This window comes from Lynx rufus, unplaced genomic scaffold (assembly GCF_022079265.1).
Source record: "Lynx rufus isolate CCGP_SWC_20201006 ecotype Redwood Valley unplaced genomic scaffold, mLynRuf1.p SCAF_13, whole genome shotgun sequence".
Taxonomy (NCBI): Eukaryota; Metazoa; Chordata; class Mammalia; order Carnivora; family Felidae; genus Lynx; species Lynx rufus.
The window spans coordinates 65,116,291-65,135,497 of record NW_025814827.1 but is presented as its reverse complement, the minus strand read 5'-3'; the positions used below and the strand labels follow the sequence as shown (position 1 = coordinate 65,135,497).

Sequence of the window (19,207 nt, the reverse complement as noted above, 5' to 3'; positions counted from 1 at the left end):
GCTGGTTTCCTCCTACCTTGTCTAGTAATTTTAATGTTCTTGGCTCCCTACCTCTCATTGGCTATCATAATAATCCTAAACAAATCATTGGCTGTCATAATAATCCTAAACAAATCAAATAAACATTACCTGAATCCCTTTTAACCAGTACTTCAATTCATGCATGATGCCTGTTATTCACCTTTACTTTCTAAGTCAGAATCACAGAATTGTAGAGCTCCCACTGACTTCATAAATATTTCCTTTTCTTTTTGTTCACTAAAGGCACTTTCTTAATCCAGGCCATAGCATTCTGTCCCTGAATCTAAGATACTTGTAAATTCTCCAAGGTTAGGGGCACCTGGGGGCTCAGTCTGTTAGATGTCTGACTTGGGCTCAGGTCAGGATCTCACAGTTTGTGAGTTCAAGCCCTGCATCGGGCTCTCTGCTGTCAGTGCAGAGCCCAATTTGGATCCTCTGTCCCTCTTTCTCTCTCTGCCTTTCCCCTGTTTGTGGTCTCTCCCTAAAATAAATAAATGTTAAAATAATTTTTTTTTTTAATTCTCCAAGTCTAACTATAGAATATACCCTATAGTCAATCACAAAGCTGATCCCAGCATCTCTGTGCTTGGGAGGTAGTAGAATACACAGAATAATTACATGATCTTTGAGGGTGGGCCACTTAATTTTCTGGGTTATGTGAAACCGTGACAGTTAATCTTTTTAAGCTTTAATTTCTTCATATCTAAAATGAATTGAATATAAAGTATATAGACTCGCACAAAGCAACTGGTTAATAATTGAATGTTGTATGAGGCTTTTTTGTTATTTACTTTTAAGCTTGCTTAGGACTTTGACAATCCTTTTCTTTCTTAGGATTTATGTTAATCTTTATGTGTGTGCCATACACTAAGCATTTTATATATTAACTCATTTAGTCTTCATAAAAACTCTAAGAATTAAATGATTTAATATATATAAAGTTAATTCACAATACCTAAGGAAAAAGCAACAGCTGTTGCGAAGAAAATTATTCTAGATAAACCTTCTTTGAATTACCATAGCATCAAGCCTCTACATCTGACCAACTTCTGACCAACTGCTACTTTCAATGCAAACCCTATCAGCTTCAACAGGCTATGCAGCCAAAGTTCTACCTTCATTCCACTGAAGACCCTCTACCAAAGACATCAATAACTTACATATTGCCAAATTCAATAGCCACTTTTTTTTTAATTTATTACCTTTATTTATCTTAAGAGAGAGACAGAGTGTGAGCGGGGAGGGGCAGAGAGAGAGGGAGACACAGAATGCAAAGCAAGCACCAGGCTCAGAGCTATCAGCACAGATACGGAGCTTAAACCCACAAGCCATGAGATCATGACCTGAACCAAAGTCAGATGTTTAACTGACTGAGCCACCCAGGTGCCCCCAATGGTCACTTTTTAGTTCATTTTACCAACCTCTCAGCAGCATCTAACACAGTCCACTACTTCTCACTGAAATAGTCTCTTCCCTCAGCTTCTCTGCCATTCACTTGTTCAGTTTCTTTCTTAAACTCCTTTGTGGTGGTTTTTTGCTCTAATTTTTTTTTTTTTTAGAATTTTATCTTTAAGTAATCTCTACACCCAACATGGGGCTCAAACTCACTACCCTGAGATCAAGAGTCACATGATTCACCAACTGAGCCAGCCAGACATCCCCCCCCCCAACTTTAAAAGGACTACATTCTAGGCCTTCTCTTGTCTCTAAACTGTATTCCTGGTAATATGATCATAACCATTTCTGAAACTTTAAATATTACCTTTATGCTGAAGACTCCAAAATTTATTCATATATATGTAGAGAATATACATATTCTATAAAAATAGCCCAGATCATTCTTCTGAGATCCTGTTTCGCTTAGTCAGTACTTACATATCTCTACCTACACATCTCAGAAGCATCTAAAAGTGCATGTTCTTTCTTCTGTATGCCGTTCCTATTTTTTTTTGTTCATACAATTACTCTCACACACACACACACACACACACACACACACACACACACACACACAGGATTCCTTTTATTTTTCTTATGTCCTATGTCCAATCTACCAGCAAATACTGTTGGCTCCAAATTCAAAGTATATGTAGAATCTATAACCACTCAGCACCTCCACTACTACCATCTTGGCACCAGCCACCATCATCTGGCATCTTCTTAAACATGACGATAGTCTCCTAAGATGCTAATGTTTACACTCTGCAAAAGCTACCACAGTTATCTTTTAAAAATGTAAGTCAGGGGTGCCTGGGTGGCTCAGCTGGTTAAGCATCTGACTTCAGCTCAGGTCATGATCTTGCAGTTTGTGAGTTTGAGCCCCGTGTCAGGCTCTGTGCTGACAGCTCAGAGGCTGGAGCCTGCTTTAGATTCTGTGTCTCCCTCTCTCTGCCATCCCGCACTCATGCTCTGTCTCTCACTCTAATACATAAATATTAAAAAAAAAAAAAAAAAATTAGAGGCACCTGGGTGGCTCAGTCAAATAAGTATCAGACTTCGGCTCAGGTCATGATCTTGTGTTCGTGAGTTCAAGCCCGACATCAGGTTCCCTGCTGTCAGCATGGAGCCTGCTATGAAACCTCTGTCCCTCTCTCTCTGCCCCTCTCACACTTGTGTGCTTTCTCTCAAAATAAACACTAAAAAAGAATGTCTTTAAAAATTAAATACATAAACACATAAATAAAATGTAAGTCAGAACACATCACTCTCCTGCTCTAAAGGTCCCTCTAACAGTTTCACAAAGCACAAACATTTGTAAAATAAAAACCAAAGCCTTGACTTGGCCTATAAGCTACCTCTCCAATCTTTGCCTATACCACTCTTTTTTTTTTCTTTAATGTTTATTTTTGAGAGAGAGAGACAGAACATGAACAGGGGAGGGGCAGAGAGAGAGGGGGCACAGAGGATCCAAAGCAAGCTCTGCGCTGACAGCAAAATGCAGGGCTTGAACTCACCAACCGTGAGATCATGACCTGAGCTGAAGTCAGATGCTCAATCAACTGAGCCACCCAGGCACCAGGCCTATACCACTCTTACACTACTCCAGCACATTGGTTTGTTTACTGATCCTCAATCATACCAAATACCCTATTGATTCAGGGACTTTGAATCTACTATTCTGCCTGATATGATCATCCCCCAGAAATATACAAGGCTTACTACCTCACTTCCATCAGGTAATGACTCAAACATCACCCTAGAGATAGGCTTTCTCTAACACTCTATATAAAACAGCACTCCTCCATGACTATTTCCTTACCTGCCTTACTTCTCCCCACTATTATATATTGTTTTACTGTCTGCTTGCCTTCTATTGCCCCAGATTTACTTTTCTTTTTCACATAATACCTTATTCTTAGCATTCCCACCATGTCCCTTGTCCCACCCTCCCAAAATTTCTCAAAATCTTCTCTTTTACATTTATTATCCAGGGTAATTAAAAGCCCATCTTCCCCATAAAGTCAGAGTTTTAGCTCTTTCAGTAACTTTGTCTTGCCTTGAAGCTACTAAACATGACTTACTATTCCATGACTTGAAATGTTCAACTACAACTTCTTCTAATTTCTTTAACTTTGGATGACTATAGACAAAATTTTTATCTTTATCTCCTGCAAAACAAAAACCAAAAAATCATTCTATATTTTCTATATTCAATTAATGTATTTTAATTATCCTTTTCAAAATAGATTTGTTAAATCTTACTTTTTTTCTGTTCATTTAAATACTAAGTAGCATCTGGGTAGCACATAAGCCCTACTATAAAATAAACTTTGAATTTTTATTATAATTTCATTCTGAAAGAGAATCCAGATGAAATCAGAAGCAAAGTAGATGGGGAAAAAATAGGTTTTGAATTAAGCTTTAAATCAGTTTTTGGTAGTTCAAAGAATTTTCACTAACAGTAACAACTACTAGCATCTATTTAAAGTTTATAACCTTGAATATATACTTATCCTAACTTAAAGAATAAAATCTTTAAGCATTTAACAGATCCGTTGCCACAGAAATAAAAGTGATTATAGATAATTTGGATCACTGAAGCCTAATTTCAAAATTAATCTGATAAAGAAATAAAGTTTTAAAAGAAAAACCAGACCTTTTTGGATAGTAGAAGAGCCACTTGCTGAAGTACCACGTGTATGTGCAAACATGCACTCTAGATGATTATAGAGTTTCATGAAGTCTTCATTTCGGCTAAGTTCATTTTTTGCCCGAGTCATTCCTTCAGAAATTAAGTAAAGATTTTCCAAATTAACAAATAAGTTAATCAAATTTATTATTCATTAAAAAGAAATTAGGGGCGCCTGGGTGGCTCAGTCAGTTGAGCATCAAACTTAATTTCGGCTCATGTCATGATCTCATGGTTCGTGAGTTCAAGCCCCACAGCGGGCTCGACACTGAAGGTGCAGAGCCTGCTTAGGATTCTCTCTCCCTAGCCCCTCTCTCTGAAAATAAATAAATACAGCTTTAAAAAATAATAAAATAAAAAATAAAAGAAATTAAACTTTAGCCATGAATACAAATTTTTCTAATTTAAACATAAAAACCAGCAACTGTTTTCAGTTCCACAGTCACATATGTATTAAATGGCTTGCTTTTTACTACCAATTTATCAAAAACAAAAAAACAGTCATTTGTTACATAATTACTACATTGCTTTTTGTTTGTTTTGTTTTGTTTTGTTAAATAATCTCTATGCCCAAAGTAGGGTTCGAATTCATGACCCCAAGATCAAGAGCTACATATTCTACTAAGTCAGCCAGGCACCCCTATTTTATTGCTTTTTAAAATAAAGCATTTTGGATGCACCTAGGTGGCTCAGTGGGTTAAGCATCCAACTCCCGACTTTAGCTCAGGACATGACCTCACAGTTTGTGAGATTGAGACCCATGTTGAGCTCTGCACTGAGCATGAAGCCTGCTTGGGATTCTCTCTCTCCCCTCTTCTGTCCCTCCCCTGCTCATACTCCCTCTCTTTCAAATAAATAAATAAACATTTAAAATAAATAAATAAAGCATTTAAATTTTTTTTTTAATTTTATTTTTGAGAGAGACAGAGCGTGAGTGGGAGAGGGGCAGAGAGAGTGGGAGACACAGAATCCAAAGCAGGCTCCAGGCTGTCAGCACAGAACCCAATGTGGGGCTTGAACTGACGAGATGGGAGATCATGACCTGAGCTAAAGTCAGATGCTCAACCAACTGAGCCACCCAGGCACCCCTAAAATAAAGCATTTTTAAGTAACCCAAGTGTTCAATATATCTTTAACCAAAATAATAACATGTCATTATTCCTTTAAATAATTTAATATAATTTACCTTTAGTTCCATCCATAATTCCACAAAGAAAGAAATATAATGATCTCATTCCCATTTGCTGCAATAATTCATAACCATGATATAAACTAATACAAATAGCAAACTCTCCCTCGATAATGCCTTGTTGTATTCCCTAGAAAAACAAGCACAGACCAAATTTAACCAAAGGAAGAAATAAAGATACATGTTCTGTGTAGACTTTACTGCTCTATTGAAGGTCTACCTATAGCATATCATAGGACCTTGCTTTGGAAAGGGGCCAGTGTATTTTCCACATAAAATCTGTGCCTTTATTTTTTTTAATTCAATATGAAACTTACACTTTAAAGAGAATAAGTGAAGGAGAGAAATATTTATCATATACTGTTTCTCATTATAGGTAAGTTATTAGCAGTATGTATATTCATTTGTTCTTTTAAAACTATTTAACATATCAAGCATGGAGATAGATATTTGGGATATAATGGAAAATAAGTCACATATTGGCCTACCTCATAAATGTTACTGGTACCAGAACAGAATTTAATCAGACAGTTTAACACTAACATTTAACACCACACATACATACTGTAGTAACATGTGACACTGTCTTAGCACCAGACACTGTTCTAAGCACATCACTTACACAAACTCACTTAATCTCAACACCTGGGAGGTAGGTACTATGGTTATGCCCATTTTATAGATGAGGAAACTGTAGAGCCAGTATTTGAATCCACAAACTCTAGCTCAGGGTACTTGTGCTTTTAACCACTACTCTCAAGGAAAAGTGAAATACGTATTCCTTTAATGAGAACATACAGCAGGTGTAACTATGTAATAGGATAAGAGAGACCACTGAAAATAGATTTTTATTATTTTCCTTTATTCAAGATAACTATTATTCTGGACCTTACATTCCTAGTAGCATTTAAGATCAGTAAATAGTAATAGCCATTTTAAATGTTCACAGCATAGTGATAAATGCCCTAAAATGGCACCCCAATTACCTGAAAGGGTAAAACCCTCTCTCTACAAAATATAAACTCTCATTAGTGAGATCCAAGTTCAACAGGTTCAGATTTAGTACTTAAAATTTAAATGAACCTTTAACTCCTAGCAGAAATTTAAACACATCCTATTAAAGTTTAGTATAATATAATGTAATTTTACAGAAAAGTTTCCCTTAGTGGTTCCCCAGATACTATGAGATAAAAATCAGTATTTCTCGGTGTAATATTTAAAACCATTCTTGTGTGCACACAACCTAGACTATCATATCTGACTTCCTCAATCTTTTACCTCAGCCACAATGGCTAGTTCACTGACTCCTTCATACCATCATTCAATGCCTCTGTTCTTTTGCACATGCATTACCTCTCAGTTCAAAGAATGACTCAGTGCCTTTTTGTATTTGTGAGCATCTCTTCTAACTTTGGACCTAGCTTGATGGGTATGTTCCTATCCATCTAATTTTTTCCTAAGAAGATTAGAAATAAGAAACTTACTATGATGCTCTAGGTCTAAAAGTTAGTTAGAATCTACCCTCTCATAGCACTTTGATTTTGCAACACAGAAATGAACTAAAATACCAAGTCTTTATTAAAAGTTAGAAGATAAAATTAACTTAATTCAAAGCATTAAGGTACATTCTTGCTAGATTTTTTTCATGCTTTTATGAACTACATAAATCATATCAGAATTCTTGATGAGCTAATATATACCAAGAAAACAACCATTATTTACATTTTATCATAGCACTAACTAAAACTTAATCTCTTCAAAATTAATTTAAAAATACCTACCACAATATTTGGAGATGGGTTTTTCCTAAACTGATCTCTTGCCAAAATTATCTGGTATTTTGTTAGATTAGGGATATCCCTTCTCATCAAAACATTCCTCTGAATCAAAGAACTGGCAAATGCTTCCAAAACCTGAAAATTTCAATGAAATTTAGTTTAAGCTTAATTTAAAGTCCTTTTTCAAGGGGCGCCTAGGTGGCTCAGTTAGTTAAGCGTCTGACTTCAGCTCAGGTCATGAGCTCACGGGTGGGTTCGAGCCCCACATCAGGCTCTGTGTTGACAGCTTGGAGCTTGCTTCGGATTCTGTGTCTCCCATTCTCTCTGCTCCTCCCCTGCTCATGTGCTCTGTCTCTCTCAGAAATAAACATTAAAAAAATAAAGTCTTTTCTCAAATATAATCATTTCCTCACACATTAAAATAGAAGTCATATATTAAATGAAGTTTGTCTTGCGTTTTGAAGTAAACACAGCAAAATAACAAAACTTAAGAGTACTTAACATTTATCCCCAGAAAACATCCATATGAAAGTCAGCATAACCAATTACTAGATCCAACTATAATTTAAGAACATATATGTTGGGGTGCCTAGGTGGCTCAGTCGGTTGAGTGTCCGACTTCAGCTCAGGTCATGATGTCACAGTCTGTGAGTTCAAGCCCCATGTCAGGCTCTGTGCTGACAGCTCAGAACCTGAAGCCTGCTTCAGATTCTGTGTCTCCCTCTCTCTCTGCCCCTCTCTTGCTTTCTCCTTCTCTCAAAAATAAATATTAAAAAAATTTTTTTAAAATAACAAGACATACATGTTTATCTGTGTATTTCCGAAGTCCCTTTCCTCCCCAACCCACACACACTATAATCTAAGCACAATTAATGGAGGACTTTTAATTTCTCACTGATGCATCTCAATATGAAGAACAAAGTCTGGCATATAGGTAAATATTTGCAGTCTGGCTGACTAAATCAAAATGCCTTGAGTACATTCAATGTGATTTGTTGATTCATTCTTTCAAGAAATATTTATTAAGCACCTAGTATATGTCAAGCATTGTCCTAACGGCTGAGAATTTGTAGCTGAGACAAATGAAGTCACTACTTTCATAAAAACATATATCCGATGAAGGGAAGCAAAGAATAAAGAGTGAACAAAGAGATAAATGTACAAGAACCTAAAACACAGTAATACTATAGTTTTTGAGGGAAAGGTAAACAAAGATAGTCTCTCTGAAGAGGTATTATTGGAACCGACATCTGAATGCTGACAGATTTTGAGGAAAGAGCCAGAGGAAACAGCATTCGAAAGGTCCTGATGCAGGAATGAGTTTGATGGCAGAGGGAAGGAAAACAGAGACTTCCCGATGAAGACCTACTACAACAATACAGTTGTATAACAGTTTAAGCTTTTGCTTAATTCATATTTCCTAAAATAGGGCAATTTAGTAGAGTTTTATTTTTCCTCCCTTCCAGTTTTGCTGATCATAATACCTACTGAAGTACTCTAAAAATATCAGTAAAATTAAATGCCTACTATATGTGTTTATAAAAATTATAATTTTTAGATCCTTATAAATGCAATGATTTTAATCATGAGAAAATGTATTAGTATTAAGGAAGTGATTATTACGTCAAAATAAAAAGCTTCCGGGAGCTCCTGGCTGGCTTAGTTGGTATAGCATGCAACTCTTGATCTTGGGGTCGTGAGTTCAAGCCACACGTTGGGTGAACAGTTTACTTTAAAAAAATAAATTGGGGCACATGGGTGGCTCAGTCAGTTAAGCATCCGACTTCGGCTCAGGTCATGATCTCGCAGTTTCTGAGTTTGAGCCCCGCGTTGGACTCTGTGCTGACAGCTCCGAGCCTGAAGCCTGCTTCAGATTGTGTGCCTCCTTCTCTCTCTGCCCCTCCCCCACTTGTGCTCTGTCTCTATCAAAAATAAATAAATGTAAAAAGAGTTAAGTAAAAAAAAAAAAAAATTAATAAAGTAAGTAAATAAATAGGCATTGCAAAGGAAACCATAGTCAATGATATAGTAACATCGCATGGTGACAGATGGTAGTTACAATTGTGATGAGCATAGCAAAACATATAAACTTGACAAATCACTATTTTGTACACCTGAAACTACTGCAACATTTCATGACAACTATATTTAAATAAATTTTTTTTTAATTAAAAAGGAGATGAGGGGCACCTGAGTGGCTTAGTCAGTTAAGTGCTGGATTCTGAATTTTGGCTCAGGTTGTTAGTTCGAATACCCTGCTTGGTTTTCTGTCTCTCTCTCTGACCTTCCCCACCCTCAAAAATAAATAAATATTTTTTTTAAGTTAAAATTTAAAAAAAGAGATGATTACTTGAAATTCTTTGCCATATCTTAAATTAGTAATGCTTCAAATTTGTTACAATTTAAAAATATTAACCATAATCCTATAGAGCTCTTCTTTAAAAAGACTTATTAAAGGTTAAATGATAAATGAATATTTTGGTTATCTATTTCTGCATTACAAAGTACTTCAAAACATAATAAATTAAAACAACTGGGGCACATGAGTGGCTCAGTTGGTTAAGCGTCTGATTTTTGGTTTCAGCTCAAGTCATGACCTCACATTTCATGAGTTCAAGCCTTGTGTTGAGCTCTGTGCTGACAGTGTGGAGCCTGCTTGGATTCTCTCTCTCCCTCTCTGTCTCTCCTCAGCTTATGTGCATGCATGCTTTCTCTCAAAATAAATAAATTAAAAACTTAAAAAAACAAAATTAAAAAAACATTTACTCACGATTCTAATTCTTCAGATAAGAATTCAAGCAGTAATGCTAAGTTAGTGGTCAGTTAAGCTTCCAACTCTTGATTTTGGCTCAGGTCATGATCTCACGGTTCATGGGATAGAGCCCCATGTCGGGCTCTATTCTGGTGGTGAGGAGCCTCCTTGGGATTCTCTCCCCCACACCCCCGGCCCTCGTCAAATAAATAAATAAAACTTAAAAAAAAATAAAAAAGAATTCACTAAGTGCTCAGGTCAAGACACCACAGTAATAATGAGCACACCTAACACACAGATCTTGGTTTGAAAATACCAATCTCCCATAAAACGAACAAGAATTTCCTGGAGAAATGGTCCATTCCATGGCTGGGACACAAGAAAAACTTAATGAGCATGAAACATCTTGTGATGCCAGAAAGTTAAGCATTAAAAAAAACAAAAAGGCACAAGCCCAAAAACCACAAGGAGCTCTAAATGGCCAAAGCTGAAGCAATATGAGCAACAAAATTAATAATGACAGTATTAAATTGTAGTGCATAGAAAAAAATAAATACCTATTAGTCTATATTGATACAAAGAACTGAATTAGTAAATGAAGGAGAAGAAACAGGTCTTCATTATATAAGAATTCAAGTTGACAATATGAAAGAATGAGGGAAAGGAGAAACCGTGATTATGCAAACAGAAATAACTGTAGCAGGCAAGAACCATTATTGCATGCTAAAATTGGAGGGCACAGGCAAAAACCTCTTTGATCTTGGCCACGGCAACTTCTTACTCAACATATCTCCAGAGGCAAGGGAAACAAAAGCAAAAATGAACTACTGGGACCTCATCAAAATAAAAAGCTTTTGCACAACAAAGGAAACAATCAGCAAAACTAAAAGGCAAACGGAAAAATGGGAGAAGATATTTGCAAATGACATATCAGACAAAGGGTTAGTATCCAAAATCTATAAAGAAATTATCAAACTCAACATCCAAAAAACAAATAATCCAGTGAAGAAATGGGCAAAAGACATGAATAGACACTTCTCCAAGGAAGACATCCAGATGGCAAACCGACACATGAAAAATGTTCAACATCACTCATCATCAGGGAAATACAAATCAAAACCACAATGAGATACCACCTTACACCTGTCAGAACGGCTAACATTAACAACTCAGGCAACAACAGATGCTGGCAAGGATGCAGAGAAAGAGGATCTCTTTTGCATTGTTGGTGGCAATGCAAGCTGGTGCAGCCACTCTGGAAAACAGTATGGAGGTTCCTCAAAAAACTAAAAATAGAACTACCCCATGACCTAGCAAATGCACTACTAGGCATTCATCCACGGGATACAAGTGTGCTGTTTCAAAGGGACACATGCACCCCCATGTTTATAGCAGCACTATAAACAACAGCCAAAGTATGGAAAGAACCCAAATGCCCCATCAATGGATGAATGGATAAAGAAGATGTGGTATATATATATACAATGGAGTATTACTCAGCAATCAAAAAGAATGAAATCTTGCCATTTGCAACTACGTGGATGGTACTGGAGGGTATTATGCTAAGTGAAATCAGTCAGAGAAAGACAAAAATCATATGACTTCACTCATATGAGGACCTTAAGAGACAAAACAGATGAACATAAGGGTAGGGAAACAAAAATAATATAAAAACAGAGAGGGGGACAAAACAGAAGAGACTCGTAAATATGGAGAACAAACTGAGGGTTGCTAGAGGGGTTGTGGGAAGGGGTATGGGCTAAATGGGTAAGGGACATTAAGGAATCTACTCTTGAAATCACTGTTTCACTATATGCTAACTAATTTGGATGCAAATTTTAAAAAATAAAAAAAAAATTATATAAATAAAATAAAATAAAATAAAATAAAATAGGCCAAAGTATGTTGAGAAATAGGACCTTCAAGTAATCTCACAGTATCTCCCCAATGGAAATCTCTATACTATTTGTGCATATTTCCTGAAAATCTAAAACTACTGTAAAATAAAATGTCAAAAGTCAAAAATTCTGTCAGGGCACTGCAGGGACAGCTAATCTCTGCTCTTTGATGTCTAGAGCCTCAAATAGCTGGAGGTTAAGGGTTAACATACCTCGACTGGGGCCATATGTCTATGCCTTCGATTCTAGCTATCTACTGTTTCCTCATTTCTCCTGAACATGGCTTAGCTGAGTTTCATCATGGCTTACTTAGGGTTTATCACATTCTGCCGGTGAAAGTGAGTCACAGAGCCAGTCTAGATTGGAGGGAAAAGGAAATGCATCTTCTCTCTCCATGGGAGGAGTGTGAAAAATTTGCAGGCATCTTTAATCCATAACAATGAAGATATGAAAACAAAATGTTCTCTTAGCATGACACTAATTATGAACTATAGAAAAAGAATGTGTTACCTCAAATTTTTCCCATTGGATGTGATGACTGTCTAAGCAATTTCTCAATCACTGTAATACTGACAATTGGCCCAGATAATTCTTTGTGGTTGGAGGTCTATCCTGTTCGTTACAGATGTTAAGCTGCATTCTTAGTCTCTACATATTGGTTTCTACTAGCAACTGTACTCTACCCTTTCCAGTTATGACAACCAAAACTGTGTCAAGACTGCCAAATGTCACCAGGTGGGCAAAACTGCCTCCAGTTGAGAATCATTGCTGTATAAGAGACCCAGGAAGAAAATACTGAAAATATATTTTCTTATAAAGAAGCTTCTGTTTACATCTGGACATGTATTCTAAGTGTGTTCACTACATGAAAATTCAGTGAGCTATACACTTAGGTTTTCTATGCTCTGCTATTTATATGCATGTGTGTGTGTTTTAATAGGTGTATTTTAAAAAAATAAGGTTGGGGGCGCCTGGGTGGCTCAGTCGGTTGAGCGTCCGACTTCGGCTCAGGTCATGATCTCACAGCTCGTGAGTTCGAGCCCCGCGTCGGGCTCTGTGCTGACAGCTCAGAGTCTGGAGCCTGCTTCTGCTTCTGTGTCTCCCTCTCTCTCTGCCCCTAACCCACTCACATTCTGTCTCTGTCTCTCTCAAAAATAAATAAACATTAAAAAAAAAAATTTTTTTAAATAAATAAATAATAAAAAATAAGGTTGTTATTGGCTTGTAGAAATGGTCCATCATTTTACATTTCCTCTTTAACTAATAGTAACTAACAAAACAGGGTACTCATTCCAAAAATATTAATTTCAAAGAATATTTCAAATACTAATAATATAAAATGATATAAATATGTAATATGCTCACACCAGATTCTACAAAATAAAATACATTATCAGTTCATTCATCAAAACCCTGAACTGTGATACAAATGTCTTACCTGGATATATGCCTTTTGGATGGCTACAAGTTCTTCACCAAGGGGAACAACTAGCTTTTCAACTCGTCTTTCATGAGAGTACGGCAAAATATCTGGAGAATCTTCAGAACGAAGTTCTATCTGCCCAATTCGTAGGTTAGTAATAACCTGTTGAACAGCCTACACAAAATCAAGTATGATTATAATTATATTACATGTTAAATTTTTAGTTTAGGCTACCAACAAAAATAAAATAGTGGTAAAATTCATATTAAACCTTTTTTAAACTATAATAGTGGTACAATAGGAGGATAAGGCTTTGAAACATCTTTCATGCAGCCTTTCCAGCCAAGCATCTAAAAAATAAGAATATTAGTAAACATCCAATAAGTTCCTCAAACATATTTTGCACCTTTCAATGGGAGTGATATATTCCTTCATCTACATCTTATGAAGACTCAGACAAAACAGAAGCTTTAGATTAGCAAATAAATCACCAAAACATTATGTAACATAGTCAATTTTAGAGCCAGAACTACAACCCAGATTTCCTTGTTTTCTGGCAAACACTTTTGTCCAATGCTGTGTGTGTGTGTGTGTGTGTGTGTGTGTGTGTGTAGAACAGAGAAGTCTTGTTACTATTAAATGACACAAATATATCTTAGAAGTACTTTACAAATTGACTTGTTAAGAAATTGAGGGGATAGGGTATATGCTACACTAAATCAATTATTGATAAATTAGAATATTTTCCAGTATATATAATGTGAATATATTTCTGGATATACTGTACTTCTAAATTTTCTTCACTGAAAGCTTATACAAAAGTTGAATTGTAATTTCAGGGAACTGGAGCAAAAACATAAATTCAAATACTGACAGTGTGATCAAAGTTGAAAGAAAGAGGCACCTGTGTGCCTCAGTCGGTTAAGAGAATCTTGATTTCAGCTCAGGTCATGATCTCACAGTTAGTGAGATCGAGCCCTAGCACAGCACAGAGCCTGCCTAGGATTCTCTCTCCCCCTTTCCCTGCCCCTCCCCTGGTAGTGCTCACGCACGCACACTCTCTATCTCCATCTCAAAATAAATAAATAATTTTTTTTTTTAAAGTTCAAAGAAACTTAAAGACTCCACCAAAAAACTTAGAATAAATGAATTCAATAAAGTTGCAGGATACAAAATTATTATACAGAAATCTGTTGCATTTCTATAGACTAGTAACAAAGAAGTAGAGAGAGAAATGAAGAAAACTCAATTTACAACTGCACCCAAAAGAATAAAATACCTAGAAATAAATGTAACCAAAGAGGTGAAAGACCTATTGCAGCATTATTTACAATAGCCAAGATATGAAAGCAACCCAATTGTACCTCAATAAATATGTGAGATACCTCACATACATGTGATATATATATACATATATATATATGTGTGTATGTTACACTCACACACACACACTGATTATGCAGCCATAAAAAATGAAATCATGCCATTTGTGACAACATAGATGGACATGGATATGCTAAGTGAAATAAGTCAGAAAAAAACAAATGCCATATTATTTCACTTATACGTGGAATCTAAAAATCAAAACAAACAAACAAGACTCTTAAATATAGAAAATAAACTGGTGATTGCCAGAGAAGAGGTGGGTGGGGGAATAGGCAAAATAAGTGAAGTACAAACTTCCAGTCATAAAATAAGTTACAGAGATGAAAAGCACAGCATAGAGAATATAGTCAATAATACTGTAATAATGTTATACAGTGACAAATTGTGACTTTAATTATTGTGGTGAGCACTGAGTAATGTATAGAATTGTCAAGTCACTAATGTGGGACACCTGAAACTAACATAACATGTCAACTATACCTCAATGATAATTTTTTTTTCAAAAAAGAATTGAAAGAAAGAATAAATGAACCAATGTGGGGGTGGGGGGCAGTGGGGAGAATCTGAAAGTGTCTAGAAATTAAGAGCTTTATTTTTATTTTAATGTTTATTTATTCTTGAGACAGAGCAAGAGAGACAGTGGGAGAGGGGAGAGAGACAGAGGGAGACAGAAGATCTGAAGTGGACTCCAAGCTGATAGCAGAGAGTTTGATGAGGAGCTCGGATTCATGAACCATGAGATCATGACCTGAGCCAAAGTCAGATGCTTTACTGACTGAGCCACCTGGGCATCCCAAGAGCTTTTTTTTTAAAGCTAGAAAAGCCTCATAAGTTTTCAAAAAAACAAACAAAATATAATTGCATGTATATATTAGTTTTTAAGTAAGGTCTACCCCCAATGTGGGCCTTGAGCTTACAATCCTGAGATCATGAGTCATACGCATTACTGACTGAGCCAGCCAGGTGCCCCAAACAAACTAAATATAATTTCAAATTATATTTATATAAATGTATTATATAAATTTATATAATATCAATTTAACAAATCATATAAAATCAATTTAACAAATTTATATATTATCAAATTATATAAATATAATTTCAAATAAAAAATACTCTAGAACAAGAATCATATCTTAATCATCTTTGTATTCGCAACATGTGGTACAATACATAATATAGTACACTACAGTTACTGAGGGTCCACATAATCTGCAGAATTATGACCATTTTATAAAACTGAGTAAGACATTAATATTTTAACATTTATTCATTTTTGAGAGTGAGAGAGACAGAGCATGAGCAGGAGAGGGGCAGAGAGAGAGAGGGAGACACAGAATCCGAAGCAGGCTCCAGGCTCTGAGCTGTCAGTACAGAGCCCAATGCGGGGCTCGAACTCATGGACCGCAAGATCATGACCTGAGCCGAAGTCGGACACTCAACCGACTGAGCCACCCAGGCGCCCCAAGACATTAATATTTTTAATCATTCAATAAATATTTGAATGACTCCCACAGGCCAGGCATTGGGTTGATAATACAGCTATGACCAAGATAGACATAATCTCTATAATCATATAGCTACTATTTTCACGGGGGAAAAAGACAACAAATAAATAAGTAAAAGAATGACATATTATGATTAAGAACAAACACACACACACACAAGAGGAAATCACAACATACGGAGAGCTAACTTTTGATAGCTTAGAGTGAAACTTTTTGAAGTGTAACATTTCAGCAAAGACTTGAAAGATGACAAAAACCATCAAGCATGGGGGCAACTGGGTGGCTCAGTCAGTTAAGAGTTCAACTTCAGCTCAGGTCATGATTTCTCAGTTCATGAGTTCAAGCCCTGCATCAGGCTCTCTTCTCTGTCAGCAGAGAGCCTGCTTCAGATCCTCTGTTTCCCTCTCTCTCTGCCCTTCCCCCCGCCCCCCCCCCCCCGCCTCCACCGGTTCTCTTTTTCTTTCCCAAAATAAATAAATAAACTTAAAAAATAATAAAAAATAAATAAAAACCATCAAGCATGTTTAAAGAGATTGGGGTAAGATGAGAGACAGTACAGAAATTTCTGAAAAAATATCAAGGCTATGAACAGAAGAAAAAAGTCTTACAACTTGACAGGATTGAAACTTATAGAAAATCTTCAAAACTCAATACAGTAGGACTATTCAGAGATACTAAGTTAGAGTGTCATGAGATGGGGTTCAAAATCTGCACTTTTATCCTCCTTTAATAAAGGAAACCAGAGCTCCCTGGAGAAATGATTGATTCCATGGCTGGGACATGAAAAATATTAAATGAGCATAAAATATCCTGTGATGCAAGATGGAAAGTGTTCAAAAGGAAAAAAAAAGTGCATGTCCAAAAGAACATAGGTGCCATCTTAAAAGAGCTCCCAATGGCCAAAGTTGGAATAATCTGAGCAAAAAATTAATAATGATAACACCGGAATGCAGCCCATAGATAAAAATAAATATCTATTAGTCCATATTGATACAAAGAATTGAATAAATTGGAGAGAAGAGATAGCTTTTCACTACAAAAGAATTCACATTAACAAATGTAAAAGAAATGAGAGAAAGGAAACAATGATTAGGAAAATACCACAGAAATTGCTATTGCAAGCAAGAACCATCATTGGAAAACAGAGAGGATAACAGTAATTCTAAAATGCAGAAACTGGGAAGACATCACTTTAACCAAGTCAAAATTAACAGCAACAGCCGTAAGACAAATCAACATCATGTATTCTCTGATACCATGCCCTAAGAAAGGTACGGTATCACTTCTGGAGTATTCTTGCCAAAAAGGCATAACCTCACTCCAATGTTTTCATTAGAAAACATCAGACACACCCAAGCTGAGGAATATTCTACAAAATAACTGGCAGCTACTTTTTTTTTTTTTTTTTAGAGAGAGAGCATGCAAGTAGGGATGAGGGGGAGGGAGGGAAAAAGAGAGACAGAGAGAGAGAGAGAATCCCAAACAGACTCAATGCTTAGTATGGAGCCCTACGAGGGGTTTGATCCCATGAACCACGAGATTATGACCTAAGTCAGAAATCAAGAGTCAGATGCCTAACCAACTGAGTCACCCAGGTGCCCCTGGCATTTACTCTTAAAAGCATCAAGGTCATGGAAGACAAGAAAATACTGAGGAGCTATCACAGATAGGAAGGACTGACACATGACAACTAAATGCAATATGAGATCCTGGACCAGACAGACCCTGGAACTGAAAAGAACAGTGGTGGGTAAAGTGACAAATTCAAGCCAAGGTCTACAGAGTAGTTACTAGTATTGTACCAATGTTAATTTTCTGGTTTTATCAATTTTATTATGGTTCTATGTTAACATTAAGGGAAGTTGAGCAAAGGATAGAGATTACAATTTTACCTGTAAGTCTAAGTTATCTCAGACTTTATTTAAAAAAAATTTTTTTTAATGTTCATTTATTTTTGAGAAAGAGAGCACAAGCAGGAGAGGATCAGAGGAAGAGAGAAACATAGTATCTGAAGCAGGCTACCAGCTCTGAGCTGTCAGCACAAAGCCCAACATGGGACTCAAACTCATGAAATGTGAGATCATGACCTGAGCCAAAGTCAGATGTTTAACCAACTGAGGCACCCAGGTGCCCCTCAAAATAAAACTTTAAAAGAACCCTGAAAATACAATTTAAAAACCACTTATACTATGTACAAATTTAGTACTTTTAACAAACTACTTTAGGTTTCTTATGCACACTCACATCTGAAAACTACTAATGTAGAAAAAACCTCCTCCAACCAAGGTAGGCATGTTTAAGAAATGTAGTCTTGATGTCAAATTAAATACTAGAATGGCAAACTGATCTGGCCCCATACAAAAGTTCTTATATTCTCAACTGTTAATAAATGAAAAGACATTTTACTTACCTTTATATCACTACCTGGTGTGGCACTAAGAGCCAAGATTCTAAAATGATCTGTGTATTTGACTAGTTCTCTCACAACCTTAAAAAAAAAAATTTTTTTTTTAATTTCATCTATCCAATACAAAAATATCAGTGATTCTGTTAAACAAGCTATTATATTGTTCCAATGTTCTATTATCATTATTCCTTATTCAGAGTATTGATGGGCTAAGGGATGGAACTATCATTAGTCACATTACCTGAAAAGCAAATAATTCAAGTTCATACTCTATACCAATCAAAAACACTTTAGGGATTCTTATATACATAAAGCTACAATGTCAAGGCCTAATTAGAGGCAAATCGAAATAATGAGAGCTAATTCAAGGGCAAATGAAAGAAGGAGAGTCTATTCTCTGTGGTCTGGGCCACAGTTTAGCTTTACAGCTATATCCATATACACACTTACCAGATTAAGATAAGTCATAACATAAAAATGGAAAAAAAATACCAGTATGAATTTAGATTTGAAATGGAAAAAAAAAAATGTTTTAGGAAAAGACTTTAAAAACCCACCTCTCCTTTTAAATTCTAACACATTTTCTCAGTGGCACCAAAGCATCATTCTAGACTTTGCAGTATGATTTCAACCCACCCCTTCTGGTATGATTAATATTGGATATTTCACCAGATTCCCATATACCCCTTTACATGTGGTCCTTATATAGGCAAAAG

The 19,207-nt window shown here is 36.1% G+C and overlaps 1 protein-coding gene across 1 annotated transcript in view; it reads right to left on the bottom strand.

Annotated features, from left to right (window-relative positions):
• FANCM (FA complementation group M) overlaps positions 1 to 19,207 on the bottom strand; it is a 64,895-nt gene that overhangs the window by 42,282 nt on the left and 3,406 nt on the right. The window contains exons 3-8 of the mRNA XM_047075662.1: positions 18,495 to 18,572; positions 13,206 to 13,364; positions 7,121 to 7,252; positions 5,337 to 5,469; positions 4,118 to 4,243; positions 3,543 to 3,629 (exon numbers count right to left, since the gene is read on the bottom strand). Of these exons, the coding sequence (XP_046931618.1) occupies positions 3,543 to 3,629; positions 4,118 to 4,243; positions 5,337 to 5,469; positions 7,121 to 7,252; positions 13,206 to 13,364; positions 18,495 to 18,572 (715 nt within the window). The remainder of the gene's footprint in view (positions 1 to 3,542; positions 3,630 to 4,117; positions 4,244 to 5,336; positions 5,470 to 7,120; positions 7,253 to 13,205; positions 13,365 to 18,494; positions 18,573 to 19,207) is intronic.